Source organism: Dendrobates tinctorius, unplaced genomic scaffold, assembly GCF_039654945.1.
Source record: "Dendrobates tinctorius isolate UK_male_01 unplaced genomic scaffold, ASM3965494v1 ptg000129l, whole genome shotgun sequence".
Classification (NCBI taxonomy): domain Eukaryota; kingdom Metazoa; phylum Chordata; class Amphibia; order Anura; family Dendrobatidae; genus Dendrobates; species Dendrobates tinctorius.
This window is the reverse complement of record NW_027361797.1, coordinates 35478872-35502136: the sequence shown is the minus strand read 5'-3', so window position 1 is coordinate 35502136 and position 23265 is coordinate 35478872. Positions and strand designations below refer to the sequence as shown.

Below are 23265 nucleotides of genomic sequence, written 5' to 3'. Positions count from 1 at the left end.
TGCAATAGCTATTGCGTTATTTCTGTGCTGTCTTGTGTATAAATATGTGATTCTTCAGATTTTGTATTAGTCTAGCCTGATGAAGAGACCTGCGTAGTCTCGAAAACTTGCAATGTGTTACCATCTTTTCAGTTAGCCATTAAAAGGTATCAACCACTGAGGACTCTCAATCTAATATATAAAGCTCAAAGTGTGTATGTATGTGTGTATGTATGTATGTATGTGTGTGTGTATGTGTGTATGTCCGGGATAGGCATCCGCACCGTCGCAGCTACAGCCACAAAATTTGGCACAGTCACACATCTGGACCCCGAGAGCGTCCTAAGCTATGTTGTGAGGCGAAATTTTAACCCCGCACGTTCCAATTCACCAAACAATTTTGCCCCTATCTACATACTGGGGGGAAAAGTGTGTGCGCGTCAAGCCCCGCCCCTCATTATGATGTCACAATGCCCCTATTTGCATACTGGGGAAGCAGTGTGTGCACGCCAAGCCCCGCCCCTCATTATGATGTCACAATGGTTGCCATGGCGACGCTGATGTCATCAAAGGTTGCAAGCCCCGCCGCCGCTCATTATGATGTCATAATGGTTGACTATGGAATGGAGGATGTGTGATGAGTATATGGGCACCGGACTCTGGGATGGAGGATATGTATGACGGGTATATGTGAACGGGACTATGGGATGGAGGATATGTATATGGGCACGGGACTTTGGGATGGAGGATATGTATGATGGGTATATGGGAACGGGACTATGGGATGGCGGATATGTATATGGGCACGGGACTATGGGATGGAGGATGTGTGCTGGGTATATGGGCACTGGACTATGGGATGGAGGATATGTATGATGGGTATATGGACACGGGACTATGGGATGGCGGATATGTATATGGGCACGGGACTATGGGATGGAGGATGTGTGATGGGTATATGGGCACGGGACTATGGGATGGAGGATATGTATGATGGGTATATGGGCACGGGACTATGAGATGGCGGATATGTATGATGGGCATATGGGCACGGGACTATGGGATGGAGGATATGTATGATGGGTATATGGGCATGGGACTATGGGATGGAGAATATGTATGATGGGTATATGGGCATGGGACTATGGGATGGAGGATGTGTGATGGGTATATGGGCACTCGACTATGGGATGGAGGATATGTATGATGGGTATATGGGCACGGGCCTATGGGATCGTGGATATGTATGATGGGTATATGGGCATGGGACTATGGGATGGAGGATAATTATAATTTTCTATGACTAACCACAGTTAGTTACTATGCCCGGGCAGCGCCGGGCTCTTCATCTAGTTCTAAATATTCTTCTATCTACTGGCAAACACGGTACAAAGATATATAAGCAACCCTAGATAAAGCGTTCCAGAAAACCACTTTTAGAGCTGAGCTTCTTGTATGGTTAGTTTATGATTTTCGCAAACAGGGCAAATGTCCCAAGACTTTCATTTCCTAAAATGTCCCCAAGACTAAACTTCCATGAGCAACCTGAGACTGAGGCAAACCTTCAATGCCTTGGACCAGTAGATACTTTAACATAACTCTTTTACAGCCTTAGACTACAAGTGACTTCACTATAAATCTTTTCACTAGGGATTTGTTGAACAGCGGTTCTAGTGGAAATACAGTATAAGGAAGCGCTATGGTGGCACTGTAAAATAGTTTCAAATAAATATTGCACAAAGTTATTAATTAGTGATTTTATGGTGGTATTAGAATATATATTATGGGCTTTGAATAGAAGTATTATTTGGCATTGAAAGGCAATTTTATTCACAAAATAAAGGTTAAAAATATTGAAATACATAATGATATATTTACGGTATAATTAGATGTATATAATATATTATATATTAATATAAATTATACATATATAATAATATATTGATATGTATAATTATATATATTATACATAATATGATATATAATATTTAAATGTTAAAATATATTCACTTTGGTCGCATATATTTTTGGTTTATGCAATGAATCTAAAATAGTAAAAAATGAAGAAACTTTTCAAATTGTCTTTATTTTGTATCTACAGCTCTTACTAAACTTACATGTCATAATGCTTATGGAGCGCCCCGCGGGGCCTGGGGGTACTCGGTACCGGGCCCGTCGACTTCAATGGGGGATTGTGTCACAGTGGCAGCGACCCGGTCCGTGGCCCAGAGGCGTCCAGTAATAAAATAGGGGAAAGTTGTGTGGTATTTATGTGGTAAAAATGAATATAAAGTTTATAGATGATTAAATACATGACGCCACCTGTGGCATTCTGGTCAGAGGTGACCAGCGCTGCGGTGTTGTTCCCCTGAGACTGTTGGTGTGTCGCAGCTGAGGTGAAAATAGCTCTCCACAGGTAGAGCAATAGTCCCAGGGCAAAAGTGTTAAATTAATAGTAAAAATGGCTGTGAACATTGGGGTGCAGAGAAATGAGAGAGGGACACAGAGAGGTGCAGTTTCTTTACCTTTAACTGGCAATTGGTTGCAATCCGGAGTACCACATACAGGTGATGGAATGAGTCCGGCTCGCCTGGAGGCATTCAGAGGATCCACCTTGCCAGGTGGGGGTTTAGGACCTTCCTTCTGCGCTTTGTGTGTTGGTCTCCGCTGTTTATAACTATGCTGCGACCCTCAATTGCGTGATGATTTCACTAACCTGTACGGCTGTCAGTATGAGCCTATTCCACGGGAACTGTGCTTTTCACCATCGGCCCTGGGCTCCTTATCCGCTGCCGTGCCCTCAGGTGTTCAATGTCGCACAGGAATTTACAATTCCCTGTACTTTCAGATCCGGCAATCAGAACATACAGCTCCTGACCACCAAGGACTCTGACGTCCCTTTTCTCACTATTAGCGCTTCGCTCTGGGGTCTGCTGTATGCAGTTTTAGCTTCCCCAGAGCCTCTCCATCTCTGCTCGTGTCCTCTCCCTCTTCACGGATCAGCTGCCCATCTTGAACTCCTCTCAGATCAGCTCCTTCCTGAACTGACTGGACCTTCCAGAAAGATCTTTTTACCTCACATTTTTTAACTGCCTTGTCATTTCTCATCACAGCTCACAGCTGCTCTCGTTTCCATGACAACCCCCTCAGCTGACTTCTAGCTGACTCACCAACCCCCTCTGCTGGCCAGAATTTATAAGGCATCTCCCTTTTCTGACCTGCAGCAGGAATTGTGATTTAATATATGCTACCTGGCATGGGGGTCCCTTTTCTGCCTCCAAGCATGACTTCACCTCTTAGAGGGAGGCGATGTCACTGTGACAACCGGACTCTGGGGTGTCACACTTACAGATTGCAAAACATATTGTAAGCTTAGATCTAGTGGTCCTATTTCTTTCCAGCTGTCAATTACTTTGAGCAAACTTGCTAAATATTCTTTAGTAAGAAGGACAGATTGCTCCATTGATCCATGCAATATGACATAACTCCTTACCTGTGCAATATGCTGCTGGACATCTGGGTGTGCCTTGTAATTTGTATACATGATATCCATCTAGACAGGCTTTGACTTGCACGTTGCTTGACCAGTAACAGCAGTCACCATCCCGCTGAGCACAAGCGGTGAAGGTTACTATTCCTACATTGGGTGAAGGATGTGAACCATTTATCCACATTGAAGCCTCGGTGCCACATTTATTTTCAGGCACGCAGCTTTCCGGAATGTGATTTCCTCCAGTCCCTATGAATCGGTACCACCCATTTATTTCACTATCACACTTGTCACCTTGTGTTCTGAAGAAACTTCTCCATGGATCATTGAGGGTGTTATAGCTTGAACATGGATCAGAACATCTATAGGATCCATCTTCATTTTGGCATTCTTGGCCTTGGTCACATAGACTTGTTGCACATTCGTCATCTTTACAATTGAATCCATCTCTGGGCAAATCAGACTTACATGAACAAGAAGAATATCCTCCTTTCTCTGAACAATCAGCCAAAGACTGACATTGATAGAGTGTAGAGTCCAAACATTCATCAATATCGATGCATTTATTATCTATATTTTTGGTGTAACCATTTGGGCACGCACATACGTATGAACCTTGTGTGTTTTCACAGATGTCCGGACAGTTGTTAGACCAAGGATAGGCACATTCATCAATGTCAGAGCATGCAAAGCCATTGCCGATAAAACCTTCATTGCATGAACATTCTTTGATGCCAAAATATTCTTCACAAATAGCATTGGAGTCACATTCAGAACAGTTTTCAGTATCTGGTCAAAAAAACAAATCTAATTAAATCTTTGATATTTCGCAATTTAAAGTGGATCTGTCATCAGAGTTTATAATACCAATTGTATTCATGATTAAATAGATATCTAAGAACGATTGTGGCTGGTGTATGTTAGAGATGAACGGATCGTTTAAAATTCAAATTCACCACCATCTGAAATGTGTCTGAAGAAACACGGGTCTACAGGCACATGCAGTTGACTAAAATTGAATTTATGCTTTCTTTGTAATCTTTCCAAATACCAACGCCCCATATGGTGCGAGAACAACAGGCACATTTGTGATCGTCTTTTAAAGAAATAAAAATAAAGCATGGATACAATTTAAATAGAATGAATGTGCCTACGGACTATTGTTTTTCTAGAAATTTGCCACTAATCACCAGTGGGTTTTGGCTCCCACTGTTACCAGGCTGAATGACTTATAATTTCATATAATTTCATAATCAAATGTGGTAAGCTCGCTAATATTTACCTTTTTTAATATCTTTAATGTATATTCAGTGTTTATGGGCTTTTTCTCCCTATCTCCATTGCTGAGCTATGTCATCTACCCGCATTTTAGATTCCCCACAAAAGGGCTAATGCATTCCCTGCTCTGCTTTTATACAGGCTACGATAGTTCCTCCTGATTCACTGTGCTATACTATGTCATGTTATAGCGGCAAGGTATTAATAGAAAGCCCAACTCGTTGTGCCTGAAGTCATGTGATCCACTTCTGGCCAATGAAACCTTCCGCATTCTGTAAAATGGATGAATGGCAATTTGCGCAAATTGAATTGCAAATAGCTTATTTAAAAAACCTCAAACACAAGTTCAACTCAAAGCACATCAATTCACTTGTATGTACTGTGAGGTGGCTGTTAGACACATAGTGAATGGCAGATAAACCTGAACATAATCATAGGACTAATTTACCGATGTGCCACATTCAACGTACGCTGCTGTGCTGAAAAAATATGGACTGCAGTGCATTGGTAAACCAGTGCTGCAACTTCTTCATTTTCGGAGGTGAGACCCCCCCCCCACAGATCATAAAGTAATGGCATATCCTAGGGGTATTTCAATATTTTATCAGATGGGAATAACCATTTTCTTTAACAGTAGTTCATTGGGATATATTACTGCATACAGACACTTCTGTGAACAAATAGTACATTGGTGAGAGCATTGGGATCAGTTACATGTAATACTTGACCCGTTGTAGGAAAAAGTCAAGTCACAGTCAATATTTGTATTCTGGCACAATGACTTACTTGATATATTCTTCACTAAAAGACAAAAGAACAAAACAAAAATAAGATTAGGGTAAGAGCATTTAAAGGCAAATCCTTATTTTAGTGAAAACTTGATGTGTACCTTTAAATCCTTCTACACGGATAGCGCAATGCCCATCTCCGCTGACATGAAGCTCCCAAGATCCTATTACTGGGTTCTCCACAATGTACATGGATCCCCAGGGTTCAGATATAATGGTTTTAAGCTTTATTTCTGTATCTGAAATAGATTTTAAACAAAGTCATAAAAATAGTCATGAACCATACCATTTATTTTGCATAAAAAAACTCTTAAAAGGGCGGTCCGAAACTACATTCTATTTGAAACCTAAATTTCTATCTATTTCATGTCATAATTTTATCATCTTTGTAATATACTTTAATTAAAAATTACCTATCCTTCCCTCACTATAGTTTTTTTTTCATTACTTTGTGATGGCGTTTAATTTGAGAATCACAATGCATGCTGAGATTCTCAAACAAGTCGCCATCAGGGGGCATCAGAAATGCTTGTTTCAAGGGCTGGGCTAGTCCCTGCTCTACTGAGCATGAATCGATTCTCAATTCCGATGGATGCTCAATAGGATTTTGTCTTCTGTGCACTGTTCCTAGTGCACAGTGACAATGTGCTTTATCGACGTCTCTGTTTAGAAATGATGAGCCGGCAACAGAGCGCACGGTCATTGCTCATTGTAAGAAGAGAACAAGTGAGTGGAAACCAGCACTGCCCCAACAAGTGATGTCACAAAAATTTGTAGGAAATAGTATTCAAATCACTATCACTGCACATTTATGTATTTACCATATGGGTCAATCACTAGTAAAGAATGGATGATCCCGTCTGTGGTCAATATCAGTGCAGTATAATTGTCTGCTACTGAGAAGATGGCAGAATTATCTTCTGCATTATAGTCCCTGGAGAACAGTCTGGTTGAGCTGTTAATGGGTCTTGACAGAGTGAAGTCCAAATAGTAAAAAACCTTTAAATAGTATTAAAAGTTAATTATAAAGCATAAGATGAAATGCATATAATAAAATATTTATCCATCATAGACATTTATGTTGCATCAATAAAATTTTTCTCAACATTCAAAGCCCAAAAACAAGGATTTGCAGAAAACTGTAGAATGGAGGAGCCGGTAACTTTTCTAAGTGGAAAATTAGAGGTACGAACATGTACAATTTTTCTGCAACATAGTAAATGATTCATACGGAAAAGCTAGTGAGCACACCCAGCTATTTAAGCATCTCCTCAACATATTTACACACCATCTTAGTCTTCATCGCCTTCTATTTTACCCAAAAAAGAGATTTCATCAATTCCTAATGATTTTATTAGGATTATGGATAAGAGAAATCCAATGTGCAAATATAAAATGTTTAAGGGCCCCGTTACACGCTTCAATGTCCCAGCGATCCCACCAACGATCCCACGTGGATGGGATCGCTGGGACATTGTTAGCTGATCGCTGGTGAGCTGTCACATAGACAGACCCACCAGCAATCAGGACCAGCGAGCAAGCTGGTATCCAAGATAAACAGAGGGTATCTAAGAGCCGCGTGGCTCTTAGATACCTGCTGTTTACCCTGGATACCAGCTCCCAGCGTCGCTGATCGTTGGTCTCTCGTCACACGCAGTGATTTGTGCTGCCCAGCGGAAGACCAACGACAGAATTATGGCCCAGACCATTAGGCAATGATTAACGATCAGCCAACTGATTGTTGATCGTTGCTACATGTCAGATCGTTGTGTGTAACAGGGCCTTAAGTTGTCATCCTGGAATATGGACCTATTTAAGGACAGCAATGCATGAGAGATGCAAAAATAATTCTACCCATTGGTCTTCCACACATATCCAATAATGCCAGGAATCTTTATTCATGCGAGAACAGTATGGTCATCAAGATTTGTCATCCATGTCAAGTCAAGGGGTCATATATTGCTCTCAGGATAATTCTTGCAATGTGTGTATATAGCAATAGAGATGTATACATTTACAGTACTAGAGCACTGGACACATCGCTGCCAGTAACACTTCATACATAGTAAAATACTTTATTTACCTTATTTAGTTTTGAGAGATTAACTTCAAATACATGTCCAAAACTTAAGGAGGCGATATCTCTATAAATTAGATATTTGGGGTCTGTTCTACCAGCACATAAGCCAGTTATCAGAAAAAAGATCTGCAGACAAGATTTAGGCATGGATTACTAATACTCAACCTGTTAATTGTTAAATGATGTCAAATAATTGCCACCTGCGTTTTATATATAATCAGGGAAATTAATGAGCAAGGATTCCCTCTGTGCTGACACCAATACCAGAAATGGTGTGGGTGTAATACACGATGTATCTGCTGGTGGCAGGGAAAAGAAAATCGAGCTCCAACAGCAGATCTATTCATTGATGAAATCTTTGCTAGTGATTAATTTCCCTTTCAAATGATCACCAGTGCTGTGATCACTATGAAAACAGCCAACAACCTGATAAGGCTTCCTAGCCGGGTAGAAACAAAGCATTTTATATGAAGTTGAAAAAATGGATCAGACATAGACCTGTGTTGAGATTTTTAAATAGTTACACTTTAAAAACATCTTTTCACCCCCTTATACTTAGGTTACCAAGTACAGTTCTATAATTATAGTTATAACAGTTATTAGTATCTCTGAGTCATTTGATTTATATACTTACTTTTGATTGCTTTCTGTTTATGAGAGAATAAACATCTTTTTTTAACACTTCATCATCATAGTCTTTTGCTGACGCATCCGTTAAAACTAGAATGAAGGAATTATCTGGAGAATCCATCAAAGCAACCTTAAGGCCAGTAATAACCATTTCGGGACAGTCCCCACCACCTCGAACGGTGAGATTATTGAAGAAACTGTCAAATTCACTCACAGAATGTGTGGATTTTGTTGGTCCTATTACTGAAAGAAAAGTTTAATATTATTCAATTTTTTTTCTAGTCTCATCAAACCAATCATCTTTGCTAAAAGTGGTTTTCGGATACTAAAAATGTTTTTTGAAAAAACCCTTTTATGGTACTATAAATACCTCCCTAGTGTCCACTAAAGTGTTTTTTTTTTAATCTTTTTGCAGTGCGTTTTTTCTAAGACCCTGCTGTTTCCAGGGATAAGGATTGCATTTTGATGAAGAACTGTCTTCTCACCAAGCACACATGTTGTCATGCCCTCTCTTCCTATATAGAAGCAAGCCACTCCATTAAGTATAGGACAGTCTAGCATCATACATCGAAAAAATGGGAAAGTCACCATGCTATACATCCACCCATCTGTCAAACTGACATCAGTGGTGGTGATCCATACACAGACCACAACAGAAGAGAAGGCAACACTCTGTGTCCAGAATATTACAAAAAAGTAGAAGAAGCACTGAGAGGGACAATCATGTGACGTGTGATTGGATGTGGACATGGGTGCCATATTACTGAAGAAAGGTAATTGCAAGTCACGACATAATTGAGAGAGCATGTGCAGAACCCTCTTGGGCCTAGCAAACCCAGAGATTTTACATCTCCCAACGCTGATCTGAAGGCAAGACGAGGACCAAATATTTAGCAGTGAATAGTAAAGGGGCCAGTGAGGATGGTATAAGTATTATAATAAGTATAATTATAGCATAAGCAATATTTATCATATTTTGATGGTGTTTTCTTTTTTTAGTTCAGAAAAATGGCTGCCTTTTTTTTGCAAAAGTTACTGATTTTTGTAAAATTGGAGTAGACTTTTGAGTAACATTTTCAATTCCACTTAAATGTATTCGCTCATTGCTATATAGGAGCCTTCTGCAGCCTTCTACACTCAAGGACGTGACTAAGGTAAATGTTCACCTCAACTCTTCGATGTTGCATTTCTACTGGCTTAGTAATCCACATATCCACAAAAGGAACAAAGCAAACTCCCTTCTGTGGCCCCTGTGTTCCTTTTTCTAATCAAACCTATTGCCTTCTACATAATAAAAGGATATTTAAAATATTCTCCTACTTGGATCATTGTACTCCACCATAGTATACTTTCGTATTCCACAAGGAAATCGGGCTGACACTTGATCTAGAAGCCAGCCATTGACCCACTTCAGCTGCTGAAGATCATCATGCATGGAGCCTGTTGTGTCCACCAGGTATGTCAGAGATGACGACTCTGTCAAATAAGGAGAATTTGTCTGGTCGTCATTATATAATATGATCAAACACATTGGTTCTAAGTATTATTAACACACAAGGTGAGTCATTATGTCTCACCTGGTGCGCATCCAAGGTATAGCATCTGTCTAGAAACATTAATGACCATCATTGGTGAAGTAGTAGAGGTTGGTTATCAACTTCTCTTCATAGAGGGATTGGGCACTGTTACAAGTAGAGACTGCTCTTTTTTAATAGTGCATTACTTTTGGCTTAGGTCTCTTTCACACCAGGTTTTTGACGTCAGTCACAATCAGCCCTTTTTTGAAAAAAAACGGATCCGTCGTTTTTTTTTAGCGGAATCCGTTTTTTTCTCATACACTTGCATTAGCGATGGATTGCGAAGGATGGCCATCCGTTTCATCCGTCATTTGACGGACCCTGTCGGAATTTCAGCGTTCGTCATCTGGATACGATGGACATAGTAACGTTTTTTGTCTGCATCGAAAAGACGGGTGTTGACAGATCCGTCGCCGTCCCTCGTCTGCTAGAATAGACGTGTATGGGCGGCGGATCCGTCTCCGTCCGTCACATAACGGAATCCAGTGACAGAATCCGTTTTTTTAAACTGAGCATGCCCAAAAGAATTTCCATTCATTTAATTTAACCTCAAAAGCCGTTCTGGCACAGAAAATCTCTCTCCCTCTCTCTCTCTCCAGAATCCTGTTCCTTTAAATTCCAAAAGCTGCGGTTTCGATGGATCCGTCAAAAAACGGATCCGGTGCATCAGTTTTTCTGCAATCTTCACTGGATCCGTTTTTTCACACTTTGACAGATTTTGACTGACGCCAAAAGACTGAAGTGTGAAAGAGGCCTTAGAGACAAGACATTTAGGAATTCTTTAAGTGGCTATATAGAGGGACAAAACTCTAGTTATCATTGTGTATTTGCTATTATGGGGGCCTAATTTCCTGGTCCATTTGGAAAGATTGTGGTTCTTCATGAAATTGTCTCATTAAGGCACACCTACTAGATATAACATATTATAGCCTCCTTGAGAAGAATGGCAGAGTAATCTAGCACCACGGCAAATTAAAGGGGTTGTCCACTACTTTTATATTGATGATCTATCTTTAGGATAGGTAATCAATACAAGATCGGGGGAATTGACACTCGGCATCCTTACCCATGAATTGTTCCCGATGTTGGTGGCCAAACAGTATCAGTTGCGGAGCGGAACAATTCAGCTTTGTCAGCTGTATGGTGACTGCAATGGTATGCTACAAGTCCATTCCTATTTATTCAAATAGGGGCGGAGGTGCAGTATCGAGCCAATGCCACCATAGCTGTATTTTTTCCACGGCAACTGTGAGGGTATCAGGTGTCACATCCTTGCCAATCTAACAACCATGACCTGTCGAAAGCATAGGAAATCAATGTAAAAGTAGAGGGCAATCCCTTTATATGGTTACCCTATAAATTAGTGGGTATTATGTCATACATTTCTTCTGCAGTGGCCTCTGCAGGAGACATATACAGCTGCTTCCATTGCTTCTCCCCTAACACAGAACATATTTTGCCATAATGTTCTCCATAGTACAATATATATATATATTGTATTACATGTACCTGTATATGACTCACACCTGATTTTTTCTACTGGAAGGGAACCTGCAGACACAAAAGGGAGTTCGAGGCAAACATTATTCAATGTTATATATCACATTTATTTACATCTTATACAAAATTGCTTCAAGCCAGTTTAAAGCAGCTCCAACAAAAATGGCAGAGGTGGGGGGGGGGATCTGAGGAAGGACAGGGAGTGGCTGCGCCCGTCAATTTCCGCAAAAGTGTTGGCATTTCTTATGCCAGAAATGCTGTTCCAGTTCATGGTGAGGCGCATGGAGACACATGCCACTGTGAAGATGTTCTGAATTCATTACGTGGCATAATGAAATTAGTAAATCATACTCTACAAAGCCTTTCATTAAAGGGGCAGACGGACAACAGTATTTCTCGTGCGAGGATCGCATTGCAATACTCGGACTGACTGTCGGCTCTCCTGACCTGAGTGTGACAGCTGAAGAGAAATACATCACGCTGTCACCCTCATATCAGGAGAGATGATGGACCAGACCATGCACTGCGATGCAATCCTCACACGAGAAATACAGTCATCGGTCTACGCCTTAATAATGGTGTGCAAAATGCCAGTCTTAATGAATTGGCCCCTTTGGGTATATTCACACAGGGCAGATTTGTTGCGGAAATATCTGCATTGGGAAATCTGTTGCATACATGAATGGGGTTTTGTTTAAGCTTATGCATACATTTTTGCAGGACCTGTTCAGAAGAAAGGGATAGTAAGATAAATTACTGCAACAAGACAGCCAAGCCATTACCATACGGTGTCAAAACGCCACACGCAACTCCTGAAGTTAAACTTTGGAGGTGTGTACAAGAAGAGCAGGACAACAGCCATGCAGGAATGTGTAAAAAAAATATAAAAGCATCTAAAGGATAGATAGATAATAGATAGATAGATAATAGACAGATAGATAGTTATGTAGTAATTTTTACTACTTACGAATGTCATCTTTTGGGCTGCAAAATCTCACTTCATAGCATATGAACAACATGATGATGGGGTGCAAATGCAGCCACATGTCTTCTGTGAGAATTTTTCTGGCACCTTTAAAATGAAGCCACAGAATTTTTACACTTCTGCATAAACTGTAAGTGAAAGCTCATAGGAAATAGAAGGGATTTTCCCATGTACCCATTTAGAATACTGTCAAACAGTGTATGAATAAACATAACATACAGGTGCCATGCAATACGGTGCCCAAATATTGGAGGCATATGGTGGCCAAATATCACTTTCATAGAGTTAGGTGAGTGACAATGCTATGCAGTGCAGTAACAAGGTGATCTAATAAGGCACATTACAGTCACCAAATAAAGCAATCATATACCTGTGCTATACAATGTCTACTGTAATATCAGAGTAATGCTGCTATAACCATAAAGGGCTGTCACTGGACTGATATTAATGACTTATCCTTAGTGGTCACAGCAGGGTACTCAGATCCTCTCCAATGAATAGGAGTGCCTCTGCAGTATTACTTTGACATAAATGAATATATGCATCACACAATGTATATTGTATACCACTGTTGTATTAGTACTTTATTCATTTTAATAGGAACAGATCAGCAGTATCTGTCAACAGCCACTAAGTAGTTGACAGATCTGTGTTATTCAGCTCCGCAACTACAGACGCTAAGAGTAGCTAATTAGTGGGGGTGCCAGGGGTTGGACGCCCGCTGATCAAAGATTGATGATCTATTTAATGGATAGATCAAGCATACTAACTAGAAAACAAAAGGTAATATGATGTGGCCCCTCCATCCTCCTTGATACATGTTTTACTAAATATTTTAGAATAGTAATCTTGCAATTCAATAATAAAAGCCAAAATCTACCATACCTTGAACAGAAAGTGCGTTCTTCTGTCGGTGAAATTTATTGCCCTCTGTACATTTGCCATATCGATGCATGAGATCAATTTAGGACTTTTCGTCATATATTAACACCTGATTTGGGACATCCTTGCCAGGTGCAGGATATAAAGGCTATTGTGAGCTACACATCATTAAGCACTTCAATTAAACCATACAAAAGATGAGACATAGTGTAGTCTGCATTGTGTTTGTGAGCCGACATCATTTATGTAGAGGTAGTATAAATGCTTCAATAAAACAAAGATCTGATGGGCTAAGTGCTCACGAATAGGAGAACTACAGAGGACCTGTAAGCAGATACGTGTAATACCATCTGTATTATTAGCTGCCATTCATTTCATGTGTTTGTCAATGTGTGTAAATAATCAGAGAAGAAAAGGGACGGGCAATTTATAGGCACATTTTTGCTCTAATAAAACCATAGCCATGTAATAAATAACAATCATTAACTCCTTAAGGATGAGGTCTATTTTGACCTTATTAACCAAACATCTCTTTTTGTTTCTTTATTGTCCCATTTCAAGGGCCATAAAATTGTTATATTGTTTCTCGTAGGCTTGTTTTTCGTAGAATTAGTTGTATTTGTCAGTTGCATCCTTTTGAGATAGATATAACACATTTCCTACCTTTTACTAATTCTAATAATAAGGAGAAGTAGAGGGGGATCTTCTGGGGTCAGGGGAAGGCAGCAGCCGAAACGCGCGTTGGGGCAGGCACCATTACCCACAAGCGGTAATGTATCTACTATACTAAATAGTTGTTTTTGGATTTCTTTGCTTCCCATTTAGAGTCCTATGATTCAAAGACTCTTTCTGTATGTAATCTTGGGAAGTTTTTTTACTATATAATCTTTCTATACAGCCTCTATTTAGCATGTGTATGGGTGTATGGTGCAATCTTGTAGTTTCCCACTTTTTAGTAACCTTGTTTGTTTTTTTTCTTGTCAATAAAATTTGTATTTTTTATTATTGGTTCTTATGTACACTGTTTTTTATCTGATGCTATTCCATCACTGCAGAGATAGTGTTAACGCAAAGAAACAGAAGACCACGCTACAGGGTGCTTCCACTCAGATATATCGAAGATCCAAAGGTATGGATGAATTCAAATTTTTAATTTTAAAATCCTAGCAAAGGGTTGCTAGATAACATATCACAAATTTAAATTACTTAATAAAACATAAAGCAACGCTTTTCGGCTATCTATCCTTCATCAGGTGTATATCTGTTATGATCCATACAGCCTATTTATAACTTTTCATTAGTGTTGGTGGGAGGGGGGCAGGGGTGCCTTTTCTAATTTGCTTTTATAACAAAAATGTAATTCTACTTACTGACATCACCTTTAGGGGGATGGGTAATGTTGGAATTACAATAGGCTATTAGGCATGCCCCTCCGCCCCATCCCTCTTCCACCAATGCTAATGAAAAGTTATAACTAGGCTGTATGGATCATAATACTAGAGAAGAGAGAGAGAGGATTCAAAAAGATTTAAATAAACTGGAGAAGTGGGCAGCAACTAACAGAATGGTTTTTAACAGGGAGAAATGCAAAGTACTACATCTGGGCAATAAAAATGAAAAAAGCATATATAGAATGGCAGGAATAGGGCTAAGTGACAGCACATGTGAAAAAGACTTGGGTATACTAATAGATCACAGACTGAATATGAGTCAACAGTGTGATGCAGCAGCAAAAAAGGCAAATGCAATTCTAGGATGTATTAACAGAAGCATACAGTCTAGATCACGTGAAGTCATTATTTCCCTCTACTCCTCTTTGGTCAGACCTCATCTGGAATATTGTGTCCAGTTTTGGGCACCACATTTTAAAAAAGACATCAACAAACTGGAGCAAGTTCAGAAAAGAGCGACCAGAATGGTGACCGGTCTGCAAACCCTGTCTTATGAGGAAAGGTTGCAGGATTTAGGAATGTTTAGTTTGCAAAAGAGAAGACTGAGAGGAGACTTAATAGCTGTCTACAAATATCTAAAGGGCTGTCACATTGTAGAAGGATCAACTTTATTCTCATTTGCACAAGGAAAGACTAGAAGCAATGGGATGAAACTGAATGGGAGGAGACACAGATTAGATATAAGAAAAAACTTTTTGACAGTTAGAGTGATCAATGAGTGGAACAGGCTGCCACGAGAAGTGGTGAGTTCTCCTTCAATGGAAGTCTTCAAACAGAGGCTGGACAGACATCTGACTGGGATGATTTAGCGAATCCTGCTTTGAGCAGGGGGTTGGACCAGATGGCCCAGGAGGTCCCTTCCAACTCTACGATTCTATGATTCTATGATTCTATAACAGATATACACCTGGTGAAGGCAAGACAGCCAAAACACTTTGTGTTATGTTAATGAAGTTTTTTAAATTTGTCATATGTTAACTAGCAACCCTTTGCTAGGTTGTTAAGATTAAACATTTCAATCCATCCATACCTATGGATCCTTGATGCATCTGAGTGGATGAGCCTTATAACCTGGTCTTCTGTTTCTTTGCTCTACCCCTCACATTTGAACCATTCCCAGGAATCGTCCACGGCCACCACGATGGCAACAAACCATCATCAGGGATCCATATTGAAGACACGTTCCTTTCAGAGTTGTGGCGGCTTGCACAACTCCATGAGGTGAGATTAATTGTTGACTCCACACTTTGATGATACATTTTTAAAATTACCCATAAATGGCACTCCCGTTTTTCTCTTTCTTCTTCCCTTTTTCATTGTCAGATAGTGTTAAAGGGAACCTGACATAAGAATTTCTCATATAAAGCTGACCTCAGGGTCCTGTTTTCAATGTACGCTCTATAACAGGGGTCCCCAACCTGTAGCTCGGGAGCCACATGTGGCTCACGGTCCTATGAATTGTGGCTCGTGGCTGTCTGCCAGCTTGGTGCATTAGCTCCAGGTCTAGGAAACAGGTATGGAGAGTACATCTCAAAATGGTGAATTTTGTGAGTAGCCCTGCACAGAAGAGCAGATCTGGATGCACATTTACTGGTCTTCGGGATTTATATATAATTTGAGTATGGTACGCTGGAGACAAGATGATACTACCTGTAAGAGGAGATGTTTGAAGCTGGATGTAACAGTGTGTTGAGAGAAAACTGAATGGGGGGATTGTAAGAACCCTTGGATCCTGGTATTTTGCTTTGGGATGATTTCTGTGGAAAAGCTTTGGTTATCATTGCACTCTTAATGTGGGCTTTGGTTGCCACTTCTGTGAGGGGGGCAGTACCTGGATGTGGCTTGCGATCCTCTCTCTGAGCTGAATGTGGCTTTCAAGCGCATGAAGGTTGGGAACCACTGCTCTATGATAATGATGCTTTTCAATTTTGATTTAGTACAGATGTTGTGTTATAAATTCTTATACAAAATGGGATTATTTGTATAAAACTCCAGTTCCCGAGTCATCAGGGTGTTACAGAAACCTTAGAGAGTCCTAGAGTCATCCTGTTAAACTCACTCACATATCTAAATTTATCGCACCACGGGTGCCATCAATGACAGATAAGGGTGCTGAGGAGATGATGTCATCAGACAAACATTGGGTTGGCCTTCGCAATACATGTCGCCTAAAACATCCTTTGGGTCAAAATCTGATCATTCTGTGGTTAGCTCTGGAGCAGGTGATGCCGAACATGCTGTTGGTTGGGGAAGCTCAACAGGGCCTAATAGTTGTATTTGCAGTGATAGTGAGTCGTACGTGAGGGCATGTCATTTTTACACATTGCTGCCAGTAGATCCTTTGGCGCTCTGCAAACTGAAAAAAAGCTGTGGATGTACTGCCTTGTATAGACTAGGAACAATGGCTCTCCATCACCTTATCATTTGGGAAAAAGCAAGGCAGCCAAAAAGGAGATCAAGCCTTCAGTTTTTCTCCTCTCCTTTCTAGTCATGTTCATCTTTGTCAGTGAGGCCACACCTAATCAGTGACATCATCACCATTGTCATCCTCCACTACTGCTTGTCGTACTTCTAATACACCTCCTCCTTCTCCATCATACAAGCAAATATCCATCCCTTATTGTTTGTCAGGAAAAAAGACAAATTATCCCAGTCATCAGCTTGTTTGCAAACTTATCTCTCATCTGATTAAGATGCTGGTGGTGCAGTTGATGGCTTATCATTTTGTGGAGTTGGTTGTGGGACGCCCCCGCTGGCTTCACCCAGGGCTGCGGGGTACTAGGTACCAGGTCGGTGTCAGGGGGATGATGTGTCACAGCAGCGGTGACCCGGTCCGTGGCCCTGGGCCCCAATATCAATGGCGGTGGTGTTTTGTTGTAATATAAAGTTCGTGACGCCACCCGTGGTATTTGGCAAGTAAGATGGTAAGCCAACGCTGCTTGCAGATCCACTGGGACTGATGGTGTGATGCAGCTAAGATGGTATAGCTCCCCACAGGTGGAGCTGTAGTCCCAGGGCAGTGTATAGGTGCGATGGAGGAGTAGGGGCACAGAATGGTGTAGATGTTGATACCCCCAATGTAGCGGTGCTGATGTGGGAATGAATGAAGGACACCAGCTCTTGCAGTTTCAAAGCTTTTCTCACAGTTCGTAGTGCACACAGGTGCCCGCTTCGGTACCATGTCCTCCGGGACAGAGGCCCAGCCAACCTCCAGGCAAGATAGGGCTCTCCCCGCCAGCACCCCTCCAACATGTGCCTTTGCTGAACAACTCCTCTATAGCGCCTATTGGTGTGAAGAGCTCCAGTACCGTGGTTCTCCGAAGTTCCTCCTGTCAGATGTTCCTAACAACTCTCTCACTTGTATGACAGACAGCTGTAGCCTGCTTCGGGGACTCCCTTCTCCTGAATCCCGGCTCTCTATCCATTTCGCTGTTGTGTCCCAAGTCTTGGATGGGAGTAGTGCATTTACAGCCAACTACTCCACCGGTGTCTGCTGCAGAACCATAAGTGTCCATACAACCTCGGGGACCGGACCCCGGCCATGCGCTGAGAACATATAGGCAGGGTTCCTATCCAACCCACTCCTCCGCTCTGTTCTCCTTCCACTTCATTCCGCACTTGTCTTTCTCTCTCTTATGGAAATGCAGGTTACAGTTCTATGTCTCTCTCTCTCTTTCCCGTGCCAGCTGGCTCAGGTCACTGAGGCAGCTGCAGCACTCTTTCTTCTCTTTCTTTCTTCCAGGGACCCTCACTCCTGTCTGAGTGGCTTCTGTCCCGACTGACCTTCTGTCAGCCCGTCCTCACTCTTTATCAATATGGATAAAATTTAGAATTCTGTGTAAGTAGAAAAAAATCTACTGAAATTTTAAGATCGTTAAAATGTAAATCGGTTAATAGTTAAAAAATTGAAGATAGTTATTTTGTTCTGTTTTTAACCAGTCGCTGCAGAGAGCAAGTAGCTATTTTTTTTTTTATAAAATGAGAAGATAGAAGTTTGTGGCAAAGTGGATTTAAAAATATAATATCTGGAGCATTCTGAACGGGTCTAAGAAGTGATAACTGTGACAAGATTATTTGACATGAGCGTCTTCCATTAAACTTTGGATTTAAGGAGTCTTACTGTATTTCAAACAACTACCGGTATCATGGTTTCAATTTAGAGCTAAGCCTAGTTCCCATCTCTTTAATAGCTCATATAAGGCCTGTCTGGGCACCTAGAGCTAGGAACCATCCATATGCGGTCACCTTGACATGGTTGGATGGCTTATAAACATTTTGATCATTATATGTTAACTAAGTACCTTACGTTTTTTGACGTGTGTAGCAGTGATATAATATATTTGTAGGCTATGTTTATGCATAGACACAGTTATTGATTCAAAAAATGTTTATTGGTCCGAAAAGCAAATTTTATGTTCTAAAATTGAAGTTAGTTTAGAAAGCATTCATACACTGAATTAAAATCCTATGATTTGCTTCTTACTTTTTATTTCTAAGTAAGATAAGAATTAGAAAAGTTGACACTACACAGTATTTGTTGAACTACAGCGATTAAAGCGATTTTGAAAATAAATTCAGTGATGGATTAGCCTTGTTTTGTGATAATGATTAGTGGTGGAACTTAAAACTCATGGGCCTCAATGCAAAATCTCCAACAGGGATCCCAATTAATAGTATTGATGTTCTCATATGGCCTAAGAGGACCAGTTAGATCCCCTAGGCTCTAGTGTCCATGTGCTACTGTACCTACTATAGATATGTCCCTGACCATGATTAATAAGACCCTCTGACAGTAAAGTAATATGGACTGACCATTCCGGTGTTAGATAATACCTAATAATGTCAAACAATAGCGGCTCCATAATATGAACACTTGTTAAAGAGTAAGAAAATTAATTCCAAAAATGAAGTGCTGCTCAAGTGTATTATTAGCTCAGTTCAATCTATTGTTATAAAAGGTGGTTGTCAGTTCATGACCTTAAAGGGGTTGTCTCATCAGAAACCGTAATTTTCAGAAAGTAGCCATGAAGCTTTTGCTTGGAAAGCTGATATTTCTGATGTTGACTATGCCAGATACAATCATTTTGGATAACCAAAATATATGTATTACTCGAGTCCATCAAAGCGTAAACTAGTCTGACCAGATTCTCTCTTCTGACTTACTGAAGGTGGTCTTAAGCGGGGGTCAGTTCTCTATATAATGTCATATTTGCATGTAGCCGAAAAGTGGGGCCCTGGAGTTGATTACTCGTGGGCCCTTGGCACCCCTGTCCGACACTGTCTACTATGCACAGTGTATAATATGTACAATCTGCTTTAAATGGCTGATTGATAAAATAACAATGAGGTATATGCTATCCAAGATTAGAATATAAAAATATAGAGTTTATACTATAGCACATAAGTGGATAAAAGATCAAAGATGAGATGATAATATCAATGTTATTCTAATCAATGGTTCATCTGAAGGTCTAGCCAATCCAAACTTGGGTCATCAGAAGGAGGACAAATCCAATGAGCGCAGAAAATTCATGTGTGCCTAAAAAAAAACATTTTTGAATAAGGATTTTAATATCATTTGAGTTTTAAATGTTTTTCTTATCAGATAAAACACATTGTTTATCCATAATATGACAAAATGTTATATTGCTTAAAGCCCTTCTGTTTGATCTATCTCTTAATTTGCAATCCACTGGAAGCAGTGGGAAAAGACTAGTTGCAGTGATCTCTCACATACACAATACAGCACACTGGGAGGGATTCCTTCTCTTTGCAAAACCATTCATTTTTTTGAGCAATGAGACAATCTGCAACATCATGGAGGGTATTATACAGCAGAGCTGAGCTGTTTTGATCTTAATCAGCTCTGGGGTGAGGTAAAAGACTTGTTAGAAAGCTCTGCATGATATTTCTCTCTCCCTCTGCTTGTTTTCTCTCCCTGATACAGTTTATTGGATTGTGTTTCATGTCACCTGATATCCCTCTTGTCTGATCAAGACTGTTTTAAACAGATTTTCACACTGAATGACAAGCTTAGGAGGCATGATATAGAGGAAAATGTGCCTGATAAGTAGGGAAAGAAGATGATTGATTGATGCATAGTTTGTTGAAAATGCAGGGGTTTTTTTTTAAAACATATTGCTATATTTTGTGTACAGCTCCAAGTAAAGACATATATATCTCCATGGCTACCCACTCCAAACAAACCCTGTTTACAATCTGATCCTACATGTTCCCCTTTCTTCTGACCATCATTCCAGCGTCTTAAAGGGAATGCATTATCAAAAATTGACCAAGTGCATAAATCAGGTTTTCATGCTACATGCTATACTCACACTTTTTACTTTTTACAGAAGCTTTATAGCAGTTTCATTATCATGGCAGACAGGATTGCAATGAAAGGTGATTTCTCTATATACAGTTTATGATACAGAATCCACCATTGACATTGACTTTTGCCCAGATTGGATCCGGTTTAGATTAGAAGCTCCGACGGCTTTAATATGAAAAATGGATTCAGAGCCAGTCTATTACTGCTATTTTTATATAGATTGTTGATTTTCTTAATTTAGTCATATGAAAAAAACCATAATCAAATGGAAAATAAAGATATATTTCACATAAAAACCTGATTTAAACAATCGGTAATTTTCTGATAACACATTCTCATTACCAAGAAGAGAGGAAAGATACATGCATATTTTTGGCTGGTTTCACACTAGCGTTTTTTTGCGCTGCGCTGCGTGCGCATACATGCGCATGCGCAATGCGCCTCTATGTATAACAAACGCATTGTCTAGCGTTTGTATGCGTTTTTGTGCGCATGTGTTTTTTTGCAGTGTGCGCCTATGCGCGCCGGACGCACACTGTTGCATTTTCTGTGCGCCCAACCTGTTTCAAAAAAGCACATGCGCACAAATGCGCACGAAATGCGCAAAAAAACACATTATAGTCTATGGGAACGCTGACGTGCGCATGCGTTTTTAGAGTAAAAATTGTTAACAGGCATGCGCAAAAAATAAGCAAACGCATATAAAACGCTTATGCGTTTTTTGTATGCGTTTGCACTACGCAAGTAGCGCAAAAAAACGCTAGTGTGAAAGTAGCCTTTTTCAAGCAAAAAACAGAAACTGGTCATAAAAAATACACATATAGTGTTTAAATATTTTTTGTCATACTTACCTATACAGCCAGAAGGTGGAGGGGATTTAACTTCATCTGTAGAACAATAGACACATGAATTATCCAGAGCGTATGAAATAAGTTATCAAACAGAAGACAGAAAAGACCTGTAAACTGAAAAGAGCTTTGTATCTGGACAGGCATCTCCCAGAAGAAAGTTGACATCTGAAGGCTCCTTCGTGATTATGTTCTGATATTACCCTAGTTAATACTCATTAATTTTTCTTCCCTGGATTAGGGTACATGAAATCCATGTAAATGCCTTCATCCAACATATTTGTACTTAATACTAATATTCACAAGTGATTTAGCTAATCCCTTGCGTTCGTATTGTCTGCTCACCTCTAAGCTAACAGCAAGTGGAAAACATTTCTTCGGTCTGCACAAAACAGCATTTACAAGTAGCTTGCCACCAGATCAATTATATAGTGATGATCTGACCTCTATGAGGAGCAAGAGTAGAAGATGTAGTAATGTCAATAGGTAGCAGTCACAGGTGGCACCTGACAGCTGATACTTGCTGCTCAATCTACAGGCAGCATGTATCAGTATCTACTGGCTGCACGATTTCAGCAATGTTTAACTCTGAAACACTGTTGCCTTCCAGAAACAAACGTAGACACAATGAAGCTAGCCACACAAGAGACTGGACCGACAAACTGGTTCAACAGGTTGATCCACGGTGACTTCTCCCCATTCCATTGCCAGTGACTGACAGGTTTCTTCCTATGCACATATGCAGGGAGAGACCTGTCAATCTAGAGCAGTGGGATGGGAGAAGTTGCTGAGGACCAGCCTGTTGGACTAGTCACCAGCGCGTTTTGGTCCCTGGTGGCTATTAAACCATGCCTTTCCCTGAAACGCGGCAAGAGAAATTCACCACACACTCTTTATTTCAGTGGCGCAAAAAGTTTATTTTTGGGAGCAGATAAAGACAGAATATGGCTATGAGTTGAGCAACAAAGTTAGACATTTTGACCCCACCAGGGTCTTTTTCACTAAGTTGTTTTAAGTTGTTGGAGCAAGAGGAAAAAAAGGTTTCTCAACAGTGGAGGACTGCACATGGCATGAGTGATAAGGTGCTATATTGTTGTAGCTGGATTCGGCACTCCAGCGGCTATACGGCTTGGTGAAAAATACACTGGTGGGGTCGAAACGTCAAACTTTGTCACTCAACTCATAGCCATATTCTGTCATTATCTGCTCCCAAAAATAAATGTTTTGCACCACTGAAATAAAGAGTGCCCGGTGAAATTCTTTTGCCTCGGCCTAAGGGGTCATTGTACCCTGTTGCACCAGCACCACGTAAATCGACCGAGTGCACACCAATCTTCTGAATTTTCTCTGAAATACCACAGCCACAGGCCACGTTCACAAGGTCAGTATTTGGTCAGTATTTAAGAGCCAAAACCAGGAGTGGGTGATAAATACAGAAGTGGTGAC

The 23265-nt window shown here is 40.4% G+C and overlaps 1 protein-coding gene across 1 annotated transcript in view; it reads right to left on the bottom strand.

Annotated features, from left to right (window-relative positions):
- LOC141047856 (uncharacterized) overlaps nucleotides 1–23265 on the bottom strand; it is a 359889-nt gene that overhangs the window by 106478 nt on the left and 230146 nt on the right. Inside the window, exons 50-58 of the mRNA XM_073543184.1 lie at nucleotides 21823–21858; nucleotides 20127–20179; nucleotides 9566–9743; nucleotides 8250–8488; nucleotides 7619–7741; nucleotides 6357–6534; nucleotides 5637–5774; nucleotides 5534–5548; nucleotides 3473–4258 (exon numbers count right to left, since the gene is read on the bottom strand). Coding sequence (XP_073399285.1) covers nucleotides 3473–4258; nucleotides 5534–5548; nucleotides 5637–5774; nucleotides 6357–6534; nucleotides 7619–7741; nucleotides 8250–8488; nucleotides 9566–9743; nucleotides 20127–20179; nucleotides 21823–21858 — 1746 coding nt within the window. The remainder of the gene's footprint in view (nucleotides 1–3472; nucleotides 4259–5533; nucleotides 5549–5636; nucleotides 5775–6356; nucleotides 6535–7618; nucleotides 7742–8249; nucleotides 8489–9565; nucleotides 9744–20126; nucleotides 20180–21822; nucleotides 21859–23265) is intronic.